At 41.5% G+C, this 24574-nt stretch overlaps 1 protein-coding gene across 1 annotated transcript in view; it reads right to left on the bottom strand.

The window, feature by feature from the left end:
* The window catches only part of SLC17A6 (solute carrier family 17 member 6), a 30581-nt gene extending 22015 nt beyond the window's left edge, over positions 1-8566 (bottom strand). Inside the window, exons 1-3 of the mRNA XM_066551472.1 lie at positions 8116-8566; positions 4964-5216; positions 4004-4122 (exon numbers count right to left, since the gene is read on the bottom strand). Coding sequence (XP_066407569.1) covers positions 4004-4122; positions 4964-5216; positions 8116-8201 — 458 coding nt within the window. The 5' untranslated portion in view covers positions 8202-8566. The remainder of the gene's footprint in view (positions 1-4003; positions 4123-4963; positions 5217-8115) is intronic.
* Positions 8567-24574: the final 16008 nt, after the last annotated feature.

The raw sequence follows: 24574 nt of genomic DNA, 5'->3' as shown, positions 1-24574 counted from the left end.
TAATCCCCTGCTCGTGCTGTGAATTAATCATTGTTTGCAAATCAGAAAACACACAATACGCCTGCCTGCTGAAAGAATGGAACAGTTTCTCTTTTTAAAATAGGGAAATGTAAAGATGTGGACTTCTGGACATCTTTCTACTTGTATTTCTAAAACAATACCTTACCTTAAATGTTTATGCTTGTTGTAATTAAGGCAGAGTTAGGGAGATTCTGATTCCACTGACATGCCAATGACAGTTTCAGGGGAAATCTGTGGGACTCTGAGACAAGATGCACTGACAGTTGTCTGAAATATCATTCATTTTATTCATACAAATAATCCTATCAGATTACTTGCTGGGAAGAAGGACTTAGCCTTTAATAACACGAGGAATGGCACTTGAGAAACAAAGATTAATTTGAAGTGAAATGTTAATTTGCATAATTTCATTCAGATTAGAATGACAATGATTAAGAGTTCGGCATAGATGAGAGATGATTACATTGTGGAGAAATGCAGTATAGTCATGTAGTTACATTTTTTAATGTGAATACTGCCAGGATTTGAGATTTGACAGATAATAGGAAATATATGTCATTACCACAGGTGATTTTAATGTTTAAATATTGGCATTCTATTCTGCCCTTTGGGTCTCTGTGTCAGAAGGTTCTCATGTTTGACTACACACAAATGAGCTAAAATGGCTACTCAGCTTCATTGTATAAAAAATACCCTGTGATTATTGCAGATTTACTTTTGAAAAAATGCTTGGCACATACAGTCAAAACTGATATTTCTATTTTAAATTTGTAACTGCATCGGGAATTAATTCTCTATTGCATAACCTAACAATGCCCTATTAATTTCAAAGAATCTTTCCTGATTTACAGCAAATCTTTAAACAGTTCACTTAGGAAATCAGTGAGGAAATACTGCCACAGCATTTCAGTACTGCTTTTGGTAGGGCAAGGGGTTTGTTATAGATTTCCAACCTAAAGGATATTTAAAGGGTGGATCAGAAATTTAAAATATAATGATAGTCAAATTATCTTGAGATGAGGTGATAAAACTGAGCACAGTTTCACACCTTCCCATATGTGTGTGACAGCACAGCAGATAATTTATTCACAGACAGCTGCAATAGCATGAATGTGAAATAGGGAATATTAATTTAAATTTATTAAATTTCTAGATTATAAACAAAACATGTGCTTACTTATGGGACCATGTAGCCTAAAATTCAGTGTAGCAACAGCCCTCAACACTTGTTTATCCCTCATATTTTGCTTATTTATCCCTCTACTGCAAACATTTCACAATAGCTAAAACATAACTTCCATTATAGGAATTTCAAACCCAATGAAAAAGACTACAACATAATTTCTCTGGTTGGGCCAGTGGTGGGTAGTCACTATTGTTACTATTTGGGCTTTTTTCATTTGCATGGCTGTCAATTGCTGATTCTTGACATTTCTTTCCAGAGGACTAAAGCATACACTTATACCAAGCAATTCTTCCAGTGGAATTATTATGCATACTTCCAATCAGATTACCTCCTTGTAATCTTTTTATATACATGTATCCTGAATGCATAGTTCTTGCTGTTTATTTCACTAAGCATCTCTTTATACTGTCATTTTTGAAGCAATTAAAGATCTCTAAAGCAATCTCTAATTTTTCAACACCCATGCTACTACTGTATACTGTTTCTACTGTGGATCTGTCTAAAAGCTATTTATCTTGAGGAGGCCATTTTTGCTTCAGCCACACTCTCTCCTTCCTCTCAGTCTCAAGCACACAAAAGCCATTTTAAAAGCAATTGCAGATCTCTAAAGCAATCTCTAATTTTCCCACACCCATACTGATATGAATGTGTCCAAATTACCCACAAACATCCAAGGCCAACATCACTGACTTAAACACACTCATTGCACTAAGTAAAGAAAAACAAACATTCTGGGATGACACTGATTACTTTAGTAGAGTCATGTTGGAAGCTTGTGATGTGTTTCTATTCCCACATGGCCCAAGATCCCACTCAGTGAGGCTCCTTTTCAGAGGGGTCCCTCCCTCCCTGATGTTACCTTGCACTCAAGTGTCATCTGTTGAACAGAATTCAGTCAACCAAAGGTTTAATATATCATCTGAACACCTGGATCCTTTGGGACCCACAAGTTTATCAGCACTTCTGCTTATTCCCCAAATGATGGAATGTGAAGACCACAGCAAGTATCAGCAGTATCATGATGGAATCTGAATTTTGAGAGGTTCATAAACTCTAGATAATCAGATAATCATCAGTCTCCCAACGTGAAAAACATCACTAGTCCAGTTACAGTCACTGACTTGGCTGTGGAAAACACAAAAAGAAGGGAAGGTGTTCCATCACCCCACGTGGGGCAGACACCCCGGGCAACCTGGGCTCCCCTCAGGATATTTGGGCAGTGAGATGCCTGGGAATGATAAAATACACCTGAATCATGGATGCTTCCACAGGAATAATACCTAACTAGATAAAATACACCTACCTTAACTGGAATAGTCCTCAGTTACTGTCATAAATGTAAATGTTTGTGAAGAAGAGAAAAATCTGATTCGATATGACAACTTGTGTGCTTCTGCTACTGACTTTTCCTGGCAGTGTCCCCATCATTGTCTTGCAAATCTCTGTAGCTGCATCACTTTACATCTGAATTGGTTCAAATGGGTGTTCTGGTGTTGTTTGGGGGAATGAAGACAGCTTTGATTCTCTGGGTCAGATTCTGCAGCCTTTACTCAACCAAAACTCCAATTAATCCTGAGTAGTTACAGACTGTGTAAAGATGCGGAAATGATTAAAGGAGGAAAAAAAGGTAAATAACCCTTTAAATGGCTGTTAATGGCTATTTGGGAAAGTCTTTTAGATTTCTGAACCATTATCTTGTAAACAGAAAGACAATGGACACCCCAGTTTAAAAATTATGTTTTGATTTATTTGTTTTTAAGGGTAGGATATTGGTGTTTCCTCAGTTACAGAGCATCTCTGTGTTTGTAAATACTCGTTTCTATTGTAGATCTGTCTAGAAGCTATTTATTTATTTATTTATTTATTTATTTATTTAGGAGACCATGTTTTGCTATAGCCACACTCTCTCCTTCCTCTCAGTCTCAAGCACACCCAAACCATCCTGTTCGCCAGGCTGAGCCTCTCTGCCCATGCAGCCTACCCTTCATGCTGCCCACCCCCGAGAAGAGCTAAGGCTGTGTATGGCTTAGTTTAGAGTTTAGCATCCATTTGCACTTAGTGCTGTGCTGGTTTGAAGAGTGGCACTAGGACCTTTGCTGCTTCTGCAAACGATGAGCCCGTGGCATTAAGCAGGGATGTGAAAGCCTCATGTGTCTCGAATACTCAGTGGATCTAATTAACAGGTAGAATCGCACCCTGGGTGCTTGAAAAAATGCCAGACACCATAGAAACGAGTCCTTAAGTCCCCGGACCATCTGCACTTTCTTTTCATTGTGGAAGTCTCATTTAAGCATGTTTTTCGACCATTCTAAATTCATTTATGCTTTAATGAAAAATTCCCACTGACGGTTTTCCTTTTCATTAAAACAAAAATCATAAAATTCTTTAATTCAGTCACAGGAGGAAAAAAAAAAAACAACAAAAAACCTCTCAAGCTTTGATGAAATAATGAATCTTTGAATTTGCCTCTGAACACGTGTTGTTTGAATATCGTTGCCGCAACCTCCTTAAGTGACCGTCTAAAGGAAAAGGAAACCAGCATGAGAATATCCCCCGCAAAGCCGAGGGGCTGCTGGAAGGAGCACTGAGCAATATTGATGAAATGTGAAGCATGACACCATCACAGAGGAGCTCCCGGATGCCTTGCAGGCTGTCCGTCCCTCCCTAAGCGGGGTTGAGTTTGGGATGCGGGGGAGCCCCGGCTGTGCGGGGTTAAATTGGGGTGCAGGGGAGCCCCGGCTGCGCGGGCTCAGCCCCTCTCGCATCCCTTTAGGCACTATTTTTAGTTGCTGTTACCTGTTCGCTGCCAGCCGGGATGAGATGTACCCTCCGGGGATCTGCGTGATGATGTACCCCCAGAAAAAAGAGCCGTGGATCATGCCGACCGTTTCAGGATCCCAGTTAAACTTCGCTTTCTTCCAACGCAAGGCAGCGGGACAGAAGGAGAGAAAGACAAGAGGAAGCTGTAATTGTGCCCCTCGGGAGCTTTCACCCGCAGCGCCATCCAAGGTGTCCCAGTGCCCCGTGCCAGGTCAGCAAACAAACCCAGAACAGCGATGGAACCGGCACTGCCCGTGGCTCCGGGGACACCAGAGGGGCCGTGAGCCCCGAGCCGCTCGGATGGGCTCGGATGGGCACGGCTGGGCACGGCTGAGCACGGCTGGGCACGGCCGGGCAGCGCTGGCACGGCCCGCACTCACCTCCTGCCAGCCCTGCGGGGCTCGTCTGAGGGGTTTGGGTGTTTAAGACTCATCCGCGTTTGCCGCATCTTTCTCAGCGCTCTTTAACTCGCTTTAAACCGGCTCTGATCATTTAACGCCTTTTGAGAAAGCCAATTCGCCCCGGTGTTTTCAAACATTCCTGCTAAACCTCCCCGCCTCCTTTACGAAGAGATGCACCCGCTAACAGCCCCTTATTCGATGCCCTCCTTCTCCCATCCCCTACGTTTATTTTAGGAGATATCTCCGGTTTTCAAGGCTGTGTGGGACAGGCACGGCGTGGGGCGAATTGTTCGCACAATAATAGCACAAACTGGGGCTAGGAACTGAAATGGAAAAGCGGGAATAATCGGTAGAAATTGTTTCTGCGTCAGGAACGGGATTTCCGTCCTTGGAGGGGCAGCGGCAGGAGGAGGGACCGGGGCTCAGGTGGGGAAATGCCGCGGAACCACCCAGAGCCCGTCCCCACCTGTGCTCAGGTGTTGGACTGCGAGTTGTACTGGGGAGGACGTGGGATTTACGAGGGAAAAGTCCCCACCTCTTTTATAATTTTTCCTCCTCGGTGTATGGTGCTGTTATTGACCATATCCACGATGGCCACTCCCAAGTTACAGCGGATCCCGAAGGAAATGCAGAATCCCAGTCCGCTCATGATGGCAATGATGTACCTCCGGGGCAGCCCGAAGCACGTACAGTCGCACAGCGGGGCTTTCTTTTCGGGCACTTCCATGGGCTTCCCATCTTCCGTCAGCTCGATGGTGTCCCCGGGCTTCTGCCTCTTCTCTAGGACTCTGCCCGACACAAGAAGGGAAAGTCAAGGCCCGGCCGCCTGAAGGCACAACAATTTCGGGGAGCTGCAGGCTTAAAATTCACCGTTCCCCTCGCTCCTCTGGCTTGGAGATTGATTCGAGGATTTATTCCCCGCTTCCCATTCACCTTCAACTGTTCTTTAGCAATGACCTGTGGGAGTGAGGATTAGTCATCCCCAGCTCCCCCCAGCCCTCCGCAGCAGCCCAGGGAGGAGCTCTGGCTGGGAATTGCTCATCTATCATTAAAGACTTCTGCTGAAATATGTAGGGCGCACCAAGCAGACATCATCTGTAACCACTGCAGAGGCGCCATGTTGGGCAGCCAGAGGCACAGACACAGAAAAAGGAGGTTTTGTTGCCTCCTGGAGGTTTTATTGCCTCCTCGCTGTGCTAGAAGCGCCAAGGGGGTGATCTCGGGGCGCACCTCGCTCCAGGTCTGCGAACAAAAGAAATGTTAAGAGAGAAAGACGGGAGGGAGGAGCGAGGAGGAGAGGGCGATGTTGCTGTTTACTTTACATTTGCAAAATGGCTGTCAGTGAAAAAAAAACCAGCAGGACCGAGAGCTGGCATCGCCGGAGGAGGCTTCCCCAAAGATCTGCACGCTGGGAGCGTGTGAGCGCTCCGCAGGTTTGACCTTCCCAGAGCAGCTTTAAGCACCATCGCCTTGCCCTCACTCCCTCGGTTTTACTGGGAAACTGTGTCTCCTAGAGAACGATCTGAAGGAATCTGAAGGTTGTTTGCAGCTGTTTCCAATCAGCTGGAAAAATACCACGAAAGGTGATTTAGAACATTCAGATTTTTTTTTTAAATCTTTTTAAATGCTGGGTCGGTAGCAAGAAAAATCAGGTTTATAGAGCAAGTATCCCATATTGAATCCCTAATCTTCTTCTGAAATTACTGAGATATTTAAAAACCAGAAAAGCTAACCAATTTTGTCGTCTTGAGAAGCAATTACGTGACACTGTGGACTCTACAACCGCTGCCTCCCAACTCTGCTGTAGAAGCGTTTTCCCACTCGAAGGAGCATCTCTTTCACGTTAACTCATCCGGCTGATAGGGCAGTAACAATTAGCAGAATAAGGCTTAAAAGGTTATCCGTGTTCGGGAGAAAATACAGGGATTTTCTCCATAAACTACTCAGCTGAAATTCTCCTGATTTTTCTTTTTTGGGCGTGTTATTTCCATGCTTAAAGATCGCGGCATTAAGAAATGTGTTAAAGTTGTGAATAAAATAAACTACCGTGGGTTTCTGTTCAAAATTCGTTCGTATGGATAAAGGGTAGGAGTGTTTTCTCCCTGAATGGGCGTCTTGTCTTCGGAAATAGGCTGGAAATCAATGTGTAAGAGGCAAGAAAATGGTTTAGATTCTAAGAAAAATAAACAAAGTACTTAATTGCCGGGAGCTGGCAAAGATTAGCAAATCACGCGTTTATTAGTCGAGGTGTGAATTCAAACGGAGTTTTGCTGGAAAATACAAACACCGTTTCTCCATTATTCACTGTACAAGTAGTAGGGATAATAGCTTTATTTAAATGTTGTAGACTCTATAAGAACGAAAAAAAGGTGTATTTCCTAAATTATATTTTAAGCAGTTATTCTGGATTATCCTTTTTTATTATTATTAATTTTCAACTATTGAAAATGACTTAAATGTAAACCAAAAACCGTAGGAAATTAATTGCATTGTTGATGACTTTAATTTTGCTTCTGGCTTTTCTCAATGGTACACTTCCTATGAAAATGGAAGCCTTAATTTTGTCTATATCACTTCACTGATATGTCCCCTTCCCTTAAAATGGCAGCAGAAGTTGTGACTCATGCTGTGAAACAGCCTGGTGTCTGTGCCCAGCACTGCCGCATAGATATGGAAAAAAGATTTTTACGTGACCTACCCTGGGCAGACAAATCCGCAGTTACCTTATAGCTGCAATTCGGAAAAAAAAAACCCTAAACCAAAAAACCAAACAAACGTAAAAAACCAACACCAAAACAAAACAAAAACCCCAAACAAACAACCAAAAACCGAACCAAACTAACCAAATACCCCAAGCCAAATATTTCGGGGTCATTTCTAGCAGACGGAACAATCGAAAATTGTTGGAATTTCACAGACTATTCTCAAACGTTGTGGAGGTCACTAAAGTCACCAGATTGGATGGAGAACGATGTGTGAACTTTAGTGCATGCACTTCATAGGCATGCAAGAATTTGGGTTTATTTATCTGTGTGCACAAGGCTCAGATAGAAGTGTTCTTTACACACATAAATATAGAGAAGTGATGCTTTTGAGTTTAGCAATTGCAGCTGTATATAATTTATAGGACAAACAGATGCTTCTAAAGGCAGATGGATAAATAATTAAACACATTCCTCTATATGTTTCAGCTTCAGGAGAAAAAAAAAATCGTTCGGATATCAATTATTTATACATCTCCATGTTTTCCTTCATCCGACGAGGAATTACACAAAGGACAAGACTAATTAAAACCAGAATTTTTTAAAAATATATTTGTTAAGGGCAGGAGGCAAGATCCTGTGGGTGCATTGGGAAATTAAGATGGAACAAAAATACAGGTTGCTGCTCTCTCCTGATTAGGATTTCAAGATGGGATCCCGTTTTTGTGGAAGAAAGGTGGGGTAATCTTTTGCTGCATCTTTACTGACACCATCTACGAGTCAGATAGGGAAGTTACGAGGGTGCCATATTGAGCAGCTTCAGCACTAGTTTCCAGGATCTAGATTATATTCAACAGAAGCAGAACAGCTCCCAGCCCTGCCACCGTTAACCTCAAAGCATTCCACCTCCTGCAGCAACGGGCGCTTACGGAAAGCTTCCAATTTTTTCTGAGAAGTAGAATCCTGTAAGAGATATCGCTCTTACCTGTAGAGTTGACCAAGGGATTTTCCAGCAAAATTCTTCAATCCCTCCTTGCCGGGAGTCAAAATCCTTTGTTTTACGGACTCCATTCCTTTGGGGATGCTCGCCGGATAATGCTCTGCTCTGGATACGGCACCGCTACGAGCAACGATGGTTCATATTGGTTTAACCTCTTAACTTTTCGTCCTCATTCAATGGCTATCGGTTCACCTGCGGCTAAAGGCAGAGCGAGAGGAGAGTGCGCGTGTGTGTGTGTGAGTGAGCGAGGTGGAGACGGCGTGCGGAGCCGGGGGGGAGGGCGAGGAGCGCGCCTGTGTGCGGCAGCGACAGGGGCGGCGGGGAGGGCGCGCTGCGGGCGGCCCCGGGGCTTCCGCCGGCGCGGAGCTGCCGGGCACGGTCACAAACTCTCCTGGGCCTGGCAGGGCTCGGCAGCGGCGGCCGGAGGCAGAGCCATGCCCGGCACGGAGCGTTCCGAGGCGGTGCGGGCGGTGCGCGTCTCTGGCGGGGGCGGGGTGCGCTCGCCGCCCTGGGCAGGCGCTGCCAACTCCCCGGAGCCGCGGCCGAGCTGCGCCGAGCCGAGCGGAGCCGCGGCGTGCCCGCTGCCCCCTCCCTCCCTCCCTCCCTCCGTCTGCCCCTCCGTCCGTCTGTCTGTCCGTCCGCGCAGCGCTGCCCCCGGCGCGGCCGCGGCTCCGCTATGCCCGGGCGCTCCGGCCCTTCAGCACCGCGGACAGCGCCGCGCCCGCCCCGCTCCGCGTTCAGCTCCGAGGACAGCTCCGCGTACAGCCCCGAGTACAGCCCCGCGTACAGCCCCGAGTATACAGCCCCGAGTACAGCGCGGTGCTCCGCGTTCAGCTCCGAGGACAGCCCCGCGTACAGCCCCGCGTACAGCCCCGCGTACAGCCCCGAGTACAGCCCCGCGTACAGCCCCGAGTACAGCCCCGCGTACAGCCCCGCGTACAGCCCCGAGTACAGCCCCGAGTACAGCGCGGTGCTCCGCGTACAGCCCCGCGTACAGCCCCGAGTACAGCGCGGTGCTCCACGTACAGCCCCGCGTACAGCCCCGAGTACAGCGCGGTGCTCCGCGTACAGCCCCGCGTACAGCCCCGCTGCCCTCGTACAGCCCCGCGTACAGCCCCGCTGGCCTCGTACAGCCCCGCGTACAGCCCCGCGTACAGCCCCGCGTACAGCCCTGCTGTCTGAGGACAGCCCCGCGTACAGCCCCGCTGCCCTCGGGCAGCGCGGGGCGCAGGCAGAACGAGGCCTTGTGCAGGCAGCCCCGCTCCTGGGCACGGCGGGCTCTGCCGCAATAAAGCTGCTGTGGTGCCATAAACAGATAACACCCGCTGTCTGCTTAGACAGGTACAGGTTTATACTGGTGTATAGGTGTAGGTTTCTATAGGTATAGAGGTACAGGTTTATATGTTGGTATAGGTCTATGTAGGTCTAGGTTTATATGGGTATAGATATAGCTTTATATAGGTATAGGTTTATATAGATATAGGTTTATATGAGTATATAGGTACAGGTATAGGTTTTTATAGGTATATAGATAGAGGTATAGGTTCATATAGATACAGGTATAAGTTCCTATAGGTATAGGCTAATATCAGTATGTAGATACAGGTATAGGTTTATATAGATACTGGTATAGGTTTATATAGGTATAGGGGTATATAGATTCAGGTATAGGTTTATACAGATATAGGTATAGGTTTATATAGGTACAGGTTTATATAGATATAGGTACAGGTTTATATAGGTATATGGGTATAGGTTTATATAGGTATATAGATACAGGTATAGGTTTATATAGATACAGGTACAGGTTTATATAGGTATATGGGTATAGGTTTATATATGTATATAGATACAGGTATAGGTTTATATAGGTATATAGATATATAGGTATAGGTTCCTCTAAGTATAAGTATAACCCATAGGTTTATATATAACCTTCCTCTAGGTATAGGTTTATATCAGTATATAGATACAGGTATAGGTTTATATAGGTATACAGATATAGGTATAGATTTAGGTATAGATTTATATAGGTATAGATTTATATAGATATTGGTATAGGTTTATATAGGTATATAGATACAGGTTTATGTGGGTATATTTACCTCTGGACCCACATTTACTCACACATCTTATTTTAAAAGTCACGTTAGGAATCCATCAGTGACTGCTTTCTGGAAAGCAATTTAATGTTTTCCACCTCTTTTTTGGTCCTCTGTTTTTGTACCTCTGAGTAGGCCACTGCAACACTCAATCTTGGTCTGTGGTGTTTACAGCACTGGAATGAACTGAGCATATTCTGAAGAGAATTATTTTTCCTTTCAGAATCTAATAATAATAAACTTTTATCTCTTTGGAGAAAATGTAAGATGCAAAATTCGGTATTTCTAAGTCGTAGCCATTATATTTCTCTTATTTCATTTTAAAGTTTCTGTAATGTGCTACTTAAAAAAAATTAAAATTTGTGTTTTAAGCAAGTTCTTCTGATATTATTAAGCTCTTTCACTTGCCCAATGGGTAACCAAATGCAAACTGTATTTTCAAAGGAAGATTCCCTGATGAAAACATATGTTGTAGCTGCAATATCCGAAAGGGAGCTGCTCTTTGGGTTTATAGAAATATTTCTTTCAGATGTTGCCCTCTGCTGGAGGGTGAATGAAGTTTTACAGCGCCAAAGCACATTTATACAAGACCAATTATTTTAATATTGAAATTCCCATAATGGCTGATCCACGTAGAATTTCAAGAATTCCTTTCAAAATTGTAAAAGAATGACAAAGTACTAGAATAGAAAATAAATTATCAATAAACCATGTGAAATGGAAACGTTGCTAATTAGCATCACAGCACAGCCCTGATTTCTGCATCCCAGTAGCTACGGGATGTGGTTTGCAGCATTGTCACAGCCCTTGCAAACCTGGAAGGTTTTTCCCAGAAGAGGAAAAAGGAAAAGCTGCACAGTTACATAAGCACTTCTTCCCAGCGCCTCGTGGCTCCACTGTGCCATTGCAGATGCTCAAAGGAAACCCAGATTAATAGATTTTCCTGAGAGGCAGCAGGAACAGAATATTGTTTTGCAGGGATGCATTAAATGGGATTGGATTCTGTAATTCAAGCCTTTCAGAAAGGTACTGAGTCCTTTTCTGAGCTCGAATTCGAGGCTCTAAAGCCTGCTGGGCTTTGTTTATTTATGCTGTGCAAGGAGCTCTGGCCCTTTTTTTAGAAAGCTCATCCCTGGCATGGCTTTGATGCTATGGCTACTAAGTATTAGCAAAACAATAGCATTTAATAAATAAATGATGATTGATTTGAGAAAGAGAAATAATTTATCATATCACACCAAAATGGAAAAGAGAAGTCCAGATGGCACATTCCTGCTTATTTCTCTTACTAGAGGAGAATTAGATAGTCCTTAATGGCATAAAATATGCAAAACAGCAAGCAACCTTGATACAGTGAAATCCTATAGTGACGAGGCTCTGCTGCTGTAGGTGTCTGAAAAAGAAATTTTTTGTCTATCAGATGGTACCTCCAGATATTACTGAGTCATGTCCTGATCAATCTCAGCTGGTTTGGCTTCACATGAGAGCAGTGAACGAATCTCATTAGTTCTACAAAACTTGCACAGTCTTCTCAGCTTTTAAAACGTAATATATTGAGTATTTAACCTTGGTAGAATAAGCCATTTCTAGAAGAAACAGCACATAACATTAATCAAAATTGCTATGGGTAGTTGTTTTTATAACTAATACCTGTCCTAGACAGACCACTCACAAAAGTGCACTCAAACTTCAGTGAAATCACAATGAGTCCTTCCACTGGTGTCAGTGGTAAAGGGAAATAGGAAGCTAGGCAGAATATATATATAAATATATATTAAAAATATATATATAAATAGGAAGTAGTGCAGAATGTTCTAGTCCAGGTGATCACTGCTGAATGTTCCCATATTGACCAGGGGGAAAGAAATTCAGCCAAAAGTTGCTGAGTAAAAACTGTGGTTCTGAAATGGCTCTAACAATATCTGGAGGATGACATGGTGCAATCCAAGATGCTGCAGATGTCTGTGGTTTTCACATAGAGCAGAAAATTTATTGTTTCATCTGAAATCCTGCAATTAAACACAATTTTCTTCATGTCATTGGATTTTCTTTAACTCTTGCTCATGTGAAGGGTAAAGGATTGAATCTTTACCTGTATTTTTATTTCTATAAATAGATATTTTTGCAAATTTTGAACCAAATTATTTCAAGAATTTAATCTCTTTCAGTGGTGAAGAATTACAGATGTGGTTCTTAGCTCATTTTTTCTTATTGCCATGTATCTAATCTCAAAATTTTCTACAATGACCCTCAGAATAGTGCCTAAATATTGTATAGCTCTCTTAGAGAAGTTCAAAGTCAATACTCCAATATAAATCCCTTCTCTTTTAGTCTTTCTGAAGAGAACTACACAGTAAGCTAAAATTTTCATCATGGTACCTACCCAGTGATTTAAACCCAGTAATCATTTAAATTCTATTTTTGACCTTATCTTTGCTGTTGATTCACTGCAAAATGAATTTTCTCTTTCCCAAGTGTCATGCAAGCAGAATTTATAAATGGACATTCATTTTATGATTCATTTTGAAAAACAAGCAAAGATGTGTTCCTTTAACTTCATATGATCATACATACAAGGTCTGAGACATTTTGTTCTTCCTGTTGACAGAAAGGTGACAGAATATTGCTCTCAATAATGCAGTGTCATCTTCAGGAAAAAAATAATGTGCTCAAAATCTTAGTTATGCCATTAAACCCCTGTGTGTAATACAGACCTCTGGTACTGAGGATAGCATAGACATGCCTCAAAAATATGAATTATGATCTAATTATTACTCCTGTTTATGGTAGCAGTCCACTAAATCCAATGGAATTTGATGTCAGCTGAAAAACAAAGCAAATTTTTACCTTCTTTGGGACTATGGAACTGCAAAATCACAGAGCAATGCCAAAATAATCATCATGCTTGCCAGGCCACCAGAAAGGAGGTTTTCTGGAAGAAGCAGGAGCTTTGTAAACTCTTTTTTAGTAAACTGCTTATATAAACTGTTTATGATAGAAAAAAATTCTACCATTAAAAGAAAAGATTGAAATAAAATCTTGTGCCAAATCTTGACTTAAGATGCAAAAAAAGGTGTCCAAAAGATTGGTTTAAATCAGGAATTTTCTCATTCTCCCTGAAAATTTGCAAGGATCACTTCCTGAACAACTTTGGTGGGATTTCTCTTATTCTCCTGAGTCAGGACCATTCACTGCTGGACAATCCCTTGAAAAACTGCCCAATACATCATTTGAGGATTTAGGTGTAGTGTCCATGAGTTGACATATTAAAGAGGTGTCTATGCTGAATTCTGCATGCCAAGCTGTAAAGATTCCTGAATCCAAGTTAAAACCGCGTGCAGTTGGGTTCACAACACTTTATAGATAATTTTGCCTTTTGGAGGCCCGTCCATCAGTGTCTGTATTTTATGAGAGGGGCTGTGCCTACGGCCACAGAGCACACAGGCTTGAGCACAGAGTGGCTCTGATGTCCTGGTGGGAAGTGTTTCACACCAGTGTCAAAAGGAAGAGCTGTCACCTGCTGCAACACTCACAGAACTTCCTTCTCCTTCCTCACAATCTGTGATATTTACATCTTGAGTGGTGCCTTAATCTCCTGACCTGCAGGCTGGTCATACAACAAACATGGCAGAAGCTGAACTGTGGGGTCAGATTCTGGCTCTGCATTTCCACAGCAGCACAATTATCCTTCTTGTTTTGTGTCTGAAAGTGAGCATGCTTGGGCTGAAACATGCTAAAGGATGGATGTGTCTGGGCAGAACTTACACATTCACATGCTCCCTCTCAACCAGACTGTGCATTTTTGAAGTAAAAATCTGGAATTTCAGGCTACCATCACAGGGAAAAATGGATAAATCCAGCAGGAAGCTGGCCACAGATGCAACATGAAAGTGGCTGTGGACTTTGTCAAGCAAAGCAGCTTTTCCACTGCTTCAGCTGTGGCTGATGTTCGGCAGCTCAGTGCTTGCAAACTGGGCTACTCCTTTCAATGCCCTTATGCAGTTGCTAGAATGTTCTTACGTTGCTTTGACAGTGGTCTAATAGCACCAGAAATGAAATGTGGTAGGGTACAGGAGTTTCACACATTTTCCAGGGCAGTTTCTAGTTTTAAACCAAACTGGAGGTAATTTGCTCAGGGATCTGTGCACTAACAGAGATTATTAAATATTCTAAAGATATGCTACATAATTTTTTGGTTTTGTTTTTGGTTTTGGTTTTTTTTGTTTTGCTTTGGGTTTTTTTTGGTTTTTTTTTTTTGTTTTTTTGTTTTGTTTTGTTTTTTTTGTTTTGTTGTTTGTTTTTTTTTTGTTTTTTTGTTTGTTTGTTTGTTTTTTAGTTTAGGAACATCTTGTTTCTAAGCATGTAAAATCTCAGTGTTCATTCTAATAGTGCCTAATTATCAGCTACTCTAGCTCATGTTGAAGCTGTTCCTTCAGCCCTCTAGTGGTAAAAGGACTTAGGTAAATGACTAGAACTGCAGTCGATTTTTATGTTCTATTGGCATTGCAGATTTCACCATGGAAAAAAAAATCACTAGCTGATTTGTAGTTACTATATAGGACTACTCCATGGCTGGAAATTTTTCTGTTGTGTTACAAAAAGATTCGTTTATTTCCTCCATCCTGCCTTTCCTGTCTAAAGCCTAGCTCAATTTTAGTATAAGTATTTTTATTGTTAAAAACGCCCCAACAAACTGATAAAATCCACCCAGCAGCAAATGCCTTTTAAATCATGAAAGCAACGATAATACTTTTTTTTTTTTATTATTATTATTTTTCTGGTATATCTGTGGACAAATTTAACAGCATTGAATACATTTATCTTAAAAGTAAATGGAGATGCTTACATTCTTCCTACATATTACAGGAACATCTGTTCCTCTGAATTCCAGTGCTGCTCCATGAGTTACATGCAGAGGATCCCAAAGGGCTGGAAGCCATCTGTCATTCTGCACAGACAGAAATGCTCCCACCTCTGGGGCTCAGGCACAGCTCTCCCAGTGCCCAAGACAAACATGCAACACTTGGTGAGTGGGATGCAATTACCCATCACAAAATTCAGCCAAGGATTTGTGATTGCAGCACATTTTCCTGTCTTTTATTACCATGATGGTTAATGGTTAATACCATTAATCTGTCATTACATTATTATTCCAGGATCACCATCGCTGGATTGTTTAACAGCTTTTATGCAAGAGTCAGTTTGGTCTTAGTGACAGTCAGGTCTCTGTTCATTGCATGGGAAACCTTGTGAGAAATGTAGACATTGAAGACTGTTATGGTGGCTTTCTATTGCAAGAATTAGAAAATCAGAAGCAGATTTTATAAGGCTGGAGTAGTCCTCCATTTTCTGTTGACTTGTCTCTTAACATTATTTTAAAATGTATTAAGGAAAGTTTGGGGAGGAATTTCCATTGATTCAGATCACAAGTTGCCCTGATCCGAACAGGGCTTAAATCTACTGTATGCTTTCATTTGCTAGAACACTACAAGAGATACCAAAAGCAGCATCAGATACATCATTTGATCAAGAAACTATTCCTGGTGAGGGAAAACAACCCAAGAAAACTCACAATAGATATTTGGGAAATAATTGTGCTTAGTACAACAGCAGACTGATGCCTGAGGTGGTGGAGCAGGTTCTGGACTCCCATGTTGGGTCTGAGACTGATATTGCAACCCAAATTTGTCACTCAGCTTTAATGTGCCTCAATTTTTGGGGGGTTATTCTTCTTTAGGATAAATATTGATTTTTCAGTAGACTAAAATACATTTACAAAACGCAGTAAATGCTGTGTAGGGAGACTGCATGTAGATTCTTTTACATATAGAGTTGTTTCCCTAAAGAGAAAGACATACAGATTAGAATCTGTACCTACAAAAATAATTTACTACTGGACAATTGTGTATTTTCACATCTAAGCCATAACTTTTCTCTGTAGAAGGATATTGAGACAATGAGCAGAGCTCATTGTAGCAAAAATTAAATAAGGAGGAAATACATGTTTAGTGGATGTTTGTGGTTAGTGGAGTCTGTATGAGGGAGACTTTCATCCATCCCATATTTTCTTCTTTGGTTTCATTTCTTGACAAGCTGATAACCATCACACAAAGTCAAGACTGAAAGCAATTCATTTATTCTCTTGAATTTTCTTGGAATAAGCATAGAATTATTGTCTCCAGTATGGATCCAAAAGAGGAGAATATGAAATCTGTGCAGATCTCTCATGTCAAACATTTGCATCTGCATTAGATAACACTAACCCACGTTAACAATGCTACCACGTCTTCAAATGACTAATACTTTATTAAAAACACCCCATCATTGTATTCATAATACAAAATCAGATATTAGCACAGGAACATAGAATCATTAAGGTTGGAAAAAACCTCTAAGGTAATTGAGTCCAGCTGTTAATGAGTGCATCTGACTCTCTGAGGCTTCCTGTCCTCAGTAACCCTGGTCAGGATCTGGGAGATCCCAGTGCTCCCCTGCATGTTCTCCAATGCTTTCTTGTCAGCAAACTTAGTTGCTGTCATGTCATCAACATGCCTTTTCCTTCTTCCTTACTGTGCCTCTCTTATTTTCCTTTAGAATACTGCTTCTGATAAAGTTTTATTTATTTTTTTAATTGTAGGGAGCTTGTAGTGTTGGCATGTTCATATTTCTGCCAAATGGGACCAAAATGGGTTCAACAGTGATCATGAAAGGAAATGAACACACACACACACACACACACACACACACACACACACACACACACACACACACACACAAAGAAATGTAAGTCTCATTTTGTTAGAAAATAGGACTGAACCCATCAGTGTTAGATGCTGTTGTGTTGATCTCATGTTTCATTAATAGCAGAAGCAATCTTTGATATTGCTGCATCTTTTGGGGGACAATGTGTGTGTCTTCTCTAAACCACAAGGTCTTACCTCTTCCATAAATACTTCACAAGTGCTAGATACCTTCTTTGGAGAGCATGGCCATGGGTTTGAAGGCAGAAATGTCCAAGTGTTCTTGTTCTTAAAGGAAAACCAAAGACTGTAAAAGATTTTAAGGGAATCAAAAGACATAAATGCTGTTCTTGTTGATATGTGGAATACTTAAGGTGTTCCTTCTCCCCCAGAAATATTAGAGCAGCACATAAATTAAGAGGGCAGGAAAACATCTGCTTTATTTTAGGGCACTGCTATTGACCTCAGTGGTGGTTGCATTGAGGGAGGTGGGAAGATGAGGATGTCACATAGACAGATTACTTCAGGCCAAAGCACTCAACCTATCCATTTAAAAATACCTGGGATCTCTAAATGTGGCTAAAAATACCAAGTTCTCGATTCAGACATCTTTTCTAAATGTCAGCATTGAGCTCAGATTTCATACGCATTTAATTTTATAATCTGGTGTTTAAGAGTAAATATTTTACAACTATTTTTTCTTCTTGCTTGTTATAAATAAATCATCACAGATCTGGTAGATCAAGTCAGTGATTCCCCTGGAGAAAGTCTGCTGATTTTTGTGTGACTCAGTCTCTGTGTGACCAATTCAAACATTTTTAGCTATTCCAGTGTTTCTTCTGTGGGGGAGGTGAATTTTAATTACCTGTTCTGGGCCCTGTTTGCAAGATTTGGAAGTTCAAAGAGTTGAAGAGACTTGTGCTGAACCTTCATCCCTCCCCAGGCTCAAGGTTTCCTTGTCTGTCTCTTACGCTGCTGTTTTCATCCAGGACAAGCATTTCTGTCCTTTGGTTTTCTTTCCAACAACCCTCATCTTAATAGTTGACATCTGCTGGGCCTCCACCACGGACTTTTATTGAATTATGTCTGATTATTACAACTCATTCTGTACTTGAGTGGCTTTGTGACTCCTCTTGGGCCAAAGATTTGCTGTTGCTTCCCTTTTTCTACCCAAGGGACCCTCTTTTCTGGGCAATTCTTCCCTGGCTTTTTCCCTTTCCGGAGCTGGAGGAGTGCTCAGCAGCAGCTCCTGTGCTGTCCCTGTGTGAGGAGTGATCAGAATTTCCATCAGTGCTGTCTCTGTCTGCCTGGTGTGTGATCCAGGGATCCCATTCTGTTTGCCAAAGCCAAATACTAAAGTGCAGATAGAAAGCTCTGACAAGACAATGCTATTTATTCTGTTCCAGTGCTACAGAAACTTCTCAATCTATCAGAAAAATAACAGCTGGAAGGAGGAAAGAGACAAATGCCAAAGTCTCTGCTTGGACTGTGTTCCTACCTAGGAGAGCAAGAGGAATATCTCTGCATAATATTCAGAGGAGTATGCAAAGGAATAATATGCAAAGGAATTCTGGATCTGCCCATCTGTATGGAACTAATTTAAATGTGCCCATGGCATTCTACCAGCTGAGAAAGATTCCACAGAATTTTCAGATCCTCTATGCTCTCCTTTCAGAAGTAATGCCAGTTTCTCAAAAAATTGTTTCACCATTTTTTGTTTGTTTGTTTCTCAAAAAATTGTCTCGCCATTTGTTTGTTCTGAAGCCCTGTTTAGGTATTTCTTAGATGCTAAGCCTGTTTTATCCATGAAAAATGTCCATCATGCCACAGCCAAGCAAAGATCAAGATGAGATATGAATAAATATGTCAGAAAAGGGAGGTTGCAAGCACAGTTTTGTTGCTGTTGGCCAGATGTCCAGAGCTCACACCCCAGGGGCTGCAGCCAGGTAATTAATGTCTGCAACACCTAAGTAAAAAAACATTTAATTGTTTGTTTTCTTGTTCTCTCACTTAGTATTTTCCTGTATTTCCACACTGTATGTCTTACTTTGTACATAATTCCAATAAAATCACTGTTGCTATTTCAGAAAAAAGAACCCAAATTTTATTACAGTGATTTGAATGTTTTTTTGTACACATAATTTTTTTCTCCTTATCATGATAGACTAAATTTTAGGTACTAGTTTTCCCTACTTTTGTTTTGTTTTGTTTTGATGTGTCTAGTAATTGGTCTGAGACTGCCAATTCATCCACAATTCACACCTACCATGATGTTATATATTCCTTTTTTTTTTTGTGGATATGTTCTGGCTTCTGAAGTGCTGAACACATCAGAAGAATTACAAAGGCTGGATTTAGTGCCTTTACAACAACAGGCATAATATTTTTTGGCTTTCTGTTAGGAATAATCATCTAATAATTGTGGTGTTTGTGAGGGCCCCCCGGATGAGGTGAGAGATGAGAATTTGACTCCATGTTCTCAGAAGGCTGATTTATTATTTTATGATATTATTTTATATTAAAAGAATACTATACTAAAACTATACTAAAGAAAGATAAAGGAGCCATCAGAAGGTTTAACAAGAATGAATAATAAAAAACTTGTGACTAATGCAGAGAGTCTGACACAGCTGATGGTGATTGGTCATTAATTAAAAACAATTCACATGTTTGGATAAACAACCTCCAGACCCTATTCAGAGCAGCAAAACATGGAGGAGCTGAGGCTTCTCATCTTGCCAGGAGAAGAAATTCTGATTTTTCTGAAAATATCATGGTGACAAACAAAAAATCAAAGCTCTGAAATAAATCCATATCCCCAAAGTGAATGGCTGGAAAGTAAGTAACCCCCAAAAAATCCACTCTGTCAGTCATGTCCTCTTCATTTCAAATCCTTTTTTACTATGAGGCCTCACTGGCTTCTGAAAACACATTTCCCTAGAGGAATCCTATTTTCAATAAAAGTCTCCACTGAATCCAAGTGTTAAATCAGTCTCATGTTACTGAGTCACTCCTGGTGCATTGAGATGTTCTGCTGCTTTCACAGACACATTTCCCTGGCAGGATTCCCTTTTCTTTCCATTTATGACAAGAATATTAATCTCTCTCTGATCAGGGTGTGCTCCATCATCAGGACACACCATAAATCTTTGGGAGGCACTTTGGCAGCTGCTTAGCATTAACCTGAGTGCTGCACCCAGCTCAGGCTTTTCCCATCTGCGTGAGCACCTTTCCTTCACTCCTGTCTGGTACCTTGTGTAGTGCTCTCCAAAAGGCCTCATGAATTGATTGCTTGTCCTTCCAAAGCTGCCCTGTGCTCTCCAGCACTCCTAAGAGATTTCACAATGATCCTCATTAATCCTTCTTCACTGAAAGGATGGGTGACCAGCCACAAAGCCGGGAGGAGATGGAAAAACATCAGCAGTGAGGGAAAGGGAGAAGAGGATCCTCTCTCAAATCTCTCTGAGGCACAGAGGTGGCCAGAGAGTACAGCAAACCAGCCAAGTTTCCCTTATTGAACCCAACCTCAAGGAATGGGACTTGAAGTCCAACAGGACTTTCTCCTGAGTGTCAGCATTAGGCAGGAAATCTCACAAACCATTCCTGTTCAGAAATTCCTCTCCCATACCACAGGCAGGTTATCAGCCTGGGAGCAAACCCTCACTAAGCTTTTCTGAGGGGGCTGGAGGCAATTTCTGTTTCACATCTATATTAGGATTTTTCAAAATGCTCCATGCTCCATCTACCCCCTCTCCCTGCAGCAGGATAAAAAGCAGTTTACAGATCCCAGCACTGGAGGAATGCCCCTTTCCCAGCACAAGTGGGATGGCAATGTCCATGTCAGCTCCATCACCTCCTTCTCTGTGCTTTTTGGTCTTTCATTCCTTGCTGTTCCACAAAAGGTTATAGGGACATAAATAGGACAACATAATGAACAAAATTAATGTAATTCTAAACAGTTGTTAATATTGCTAAACATTGGGCCCTATTCTAATACCCTTAATTAATACTTGACCAAAGTGTAATCCTATTTTTTGTTAGTAGCTGCTCTTTTGTTAGCACATAAATCAGGCTCAGAAATTCTTTGTGCATCAGGAGGGAAGACTGAGCAAACTGAGCACGAGCAGTAAATTTTTCTTCTTGACAGTATTAAAATACCTGATACTACTCAGGATTTTTATTTATTAATTAGTCTGAGTTTAATTCTCCAGGTAATCTGAATGGGTTATATTATATATATTACTATATGACTATGTTCACAATATAATCTGTCTGATACTGTGGTCACAACAGCTCTCACATGTATCTGAGTGTGGTAGCTGGTAACTCAGTCTTGCAAAACAAGATGAAAGACTGAGAATTGCAGGAAGTAGTAATCTTTTTGTCTTTGATGATAACACAAAAGAATTTAAAATAATTTAAAAATTAGAATTGTAAAAATAAAAAATAAATTAAGAAAATAATAGAATTAATAAAATAAAAATATTAAAATATTAAAAATAATTAAAACTTCCACTCTTAATATTTTAAAATATTCCCCAAAAATATTTAATAACCACTTAGAAAATGTCCAATTATTCAAAGCTTTTTCAGTTAAAAATCTGTTGATATAGATATTTGTTTTAATGAAAAAATTCTATTTTAGAAAAATTTTGTTAAAATAACAATGATCTGTCACTCTCCTATGCTAAACAATATCAATCCTTTTTCAGGTTAGAGGCTTAATTATAAAGTTTCAGAATGACTGAATTTTGTGCATTTCTGCATCAAATATGCACCAAACAATTGGCATTTACTGCAGAATGAAGAAGCTTTCCAATGCAGCCTTACGGGAAGTTGTGTTTGTTCTCACCACAGCAGGAACTGAAGTTCCCTTGCTCAGCATTTGCCCCATCCTCATCAGACACCTCAGAGTGTCAGAGCCCAGGACGTTGCTCTGGCTGCCCTGGGTGATTCCAGACCCTGGCAGGGGCTCAGGGACCTTGGCACAGAGTCACAAACACCTGTGCCTTTGATTTTAGCCCATGGAAACAATTCCCAACTTTGTGTGAGGAGTTACAAGCCACAAGGGTTTGAGTAGAATGATAGTGAATTTGTCACAGGGTGGAAAAGTAGAATTTTGGGGTTTTTAGAATGGGGGTTCAAGAGGCAAGATGGAGGAATCTGGGCAACAGATTTTTAACTGAAAAAACTTTGAATACTTGGAAATTTTCTAAATGGTTATTAAATATGTTTGGGAAATATTTTAAAATATTAAGAATGGAAGTTTTAATTATTTTTAATATCTTAATATTTTATTCTTATTATTTTATTATTTCTTATTTTTTTTTATTTTTTAATTTTTATTTTTTTAATAAGTCCTATCCTTCTTCTCCTTCTTCTTCTTCTTCTTGTCCTCCATCTCCTGCTTGATGGTGGCACTTCTGGATTGGTTTAGGGTAGAGACAGACTAACGTAGGTGATGGGTACTGGAAAATTGTTGTAAATACAGTGGTTCTTAGTATAAAAAGCTAACACCACCCCAAGGGCAGGGACTGTGCCACAGCCCAACCTGCTGGACAGACCTCAGAGAAAGAATGTTATAGATAAGGAAAGATAAACAACCTTGGGAACCAGAGCCAAGGAATTCTGTCTTCTTTGTCAGTCTTGGGGCTGGGAAAAAGACTTTCCAGCACCTGGGGGTCATCTCTACACCAGCGGCCTCATCAGCTTGCTGCCAGCACGGTCCTTGTGCCCAGGAATGAGCTCAGAGCCTGCAGTGACAGAGATGTGACAGGCAGGGGTGGGTGGTATGTGCACAGGACAAAGGGGGGATGCTCTGTGCACCATGGGGTGTCTGGGTGCTCTGGGTGGACAGCTGAAGCAGAGTTTGTACAGCACTGAAAATGAAGGATTGCTTTGCAGGTAATTTCTTCCAGGTGCAAAAGCAAAGGAAATCCTGCTTTTCCCTCCTCAACAGAATCAACCTTTGAGATGCCCCCTTCCAGTTCCTGCATTAGCTGCTAACACCTGGGTCTCTTCTCCTGGGCAGGGGACACCTGCTGACAGACTGGCATTTACATTTGAGGGCTTCTTCTGTACAGCTGAATATTAAAAATTTCTCTACAAGTGCTGCCTTCAAGCCTGTCTGGTGCCTCAGCTTTTCTGTCTTCTCCAGTTCCTAAGGCCTTACACTTTTGTTTATTCATCTTTCTCCTTATGAAGATAAACTAATTAATAAAGACATCATAGTTCCTTCCTATTTTCAGTGCCCTTCACATGTTCAGCACATAACCCAGCACTCTGAATTTATAGCAAAAGTATGAAGCAGGCTCTTTTTCTGCTTTGATTCCCTCTACCCACGTCACCCCCCTCAGTTCTAATCACAGCAGTGACCCCATTAACTAGATCATAATCTTTTTACCAGTCCCACAGAGAGTACTTGTTGTTGATGAAAAAGTTGGATGTTGGTACCTGGTGACTCAACATGTGGTGGCATCTTTGAATTCAAACACGAGTCATTGTGACAGGTGGGTTGCAGCCACAGAATCATTTGCTACTTCCACCTAAATGCAAACAAAAACCCAATGAAAAAGCATTGATTGCTTACCATAAAACACACAGGATCATTCTCCCTTCCTCAAAATATGAGACTTGGTTGCTATTGCCTCCTGTACTGCTTCTGGAAAGCCAAAAAGCTGTCATTGACACTGAGGAAAGCAATCCTGTGTGAAAGGGGAAAGCAGAGAATCCTTCCTGATGGCAATGCATTTGTGGCTTGCTAAGAGCAGCAGGAGCTCTAGATACCTGAAAATTAACAGATTGCTATTACTATATATAAATCTCTTGGCCTACCTATTTCATCTGTTTGTTTTTTTCACCTGGATCTTTGTTACAGAGATGTTGAAATCTTGGCCACATCTGAAAATAATGGTACACTTTACACTGCAATAGAGGGAGACAGAATTGTAGCTGAAGAATAATACATTGATGCCACCAGCAGAGAACAGGCTTACCTGTAGCATTACTGTTTGCTAGCACTAGCAATGGGCTCCTGCCAGCAGAAATGTTCATTTGACAGCAAAACTGCCTGCTGTGAAGAGGTAACATGGCAGGGAATGTGGCCTTCCTATCAGTTTTCCCTGCTAAACCTTTCTGTCTGGAGTACTTCTATTCCTTTATAGAAAAACCTATTAAAAGAGCTACTGAGCAAGCAGTCCTGGAACATTCCAGCACTCTTGGTATTACATTTCACCAAGCAGTAGATGAGAGAAATAAGCAAAAGCCACCAGCATGGGAGATGCAAGGATCTAGGAGCCATCTGAGCCAGAGCTTTTCTACCTTTGCAACTTTTCACTGCTGAGGATGGTGTGGGCCAGACAGAGCCACAACACCAAGGGTTTCAAACAGACTGTGGTTAAGGAGGGGCCAGCATAACAACAAGGCTCATTTATTTAATGCCTCCTGATGACAGAAGCAGTTACTATGGCCTCTGCATCTTTCAGCACCAAAACTGAAATGCTGAACAGTGTTGGATGCTTTGAACACCCAGGGGCCAAGCCAGGTCAGTCAGTGATTTAAATACAAATATTTCTGACAACCTAACAGCACTGGTTTGTTGAG

This window comes from Molothrus aeneus, chromosome 6, assembly GCF_037042795.1.
Source record: "Molothrus aeneus isolate 106 chromosome 6, BPBGC_Maene_1.0, whole genome shotgun sequence".
NCBI classification, from domain to species: domain Eukaryota; kingdom Metazoa; phylum Chordata; class Aves; order Passeriformes; family Icteridae; genus Molothrus; species Molothrus aeneus.
The sequence above is the reverse complement of the archived record's forward strand: the minus strand, read 5'-3'. Positions and strand labels throughout refer to the sequence as shown.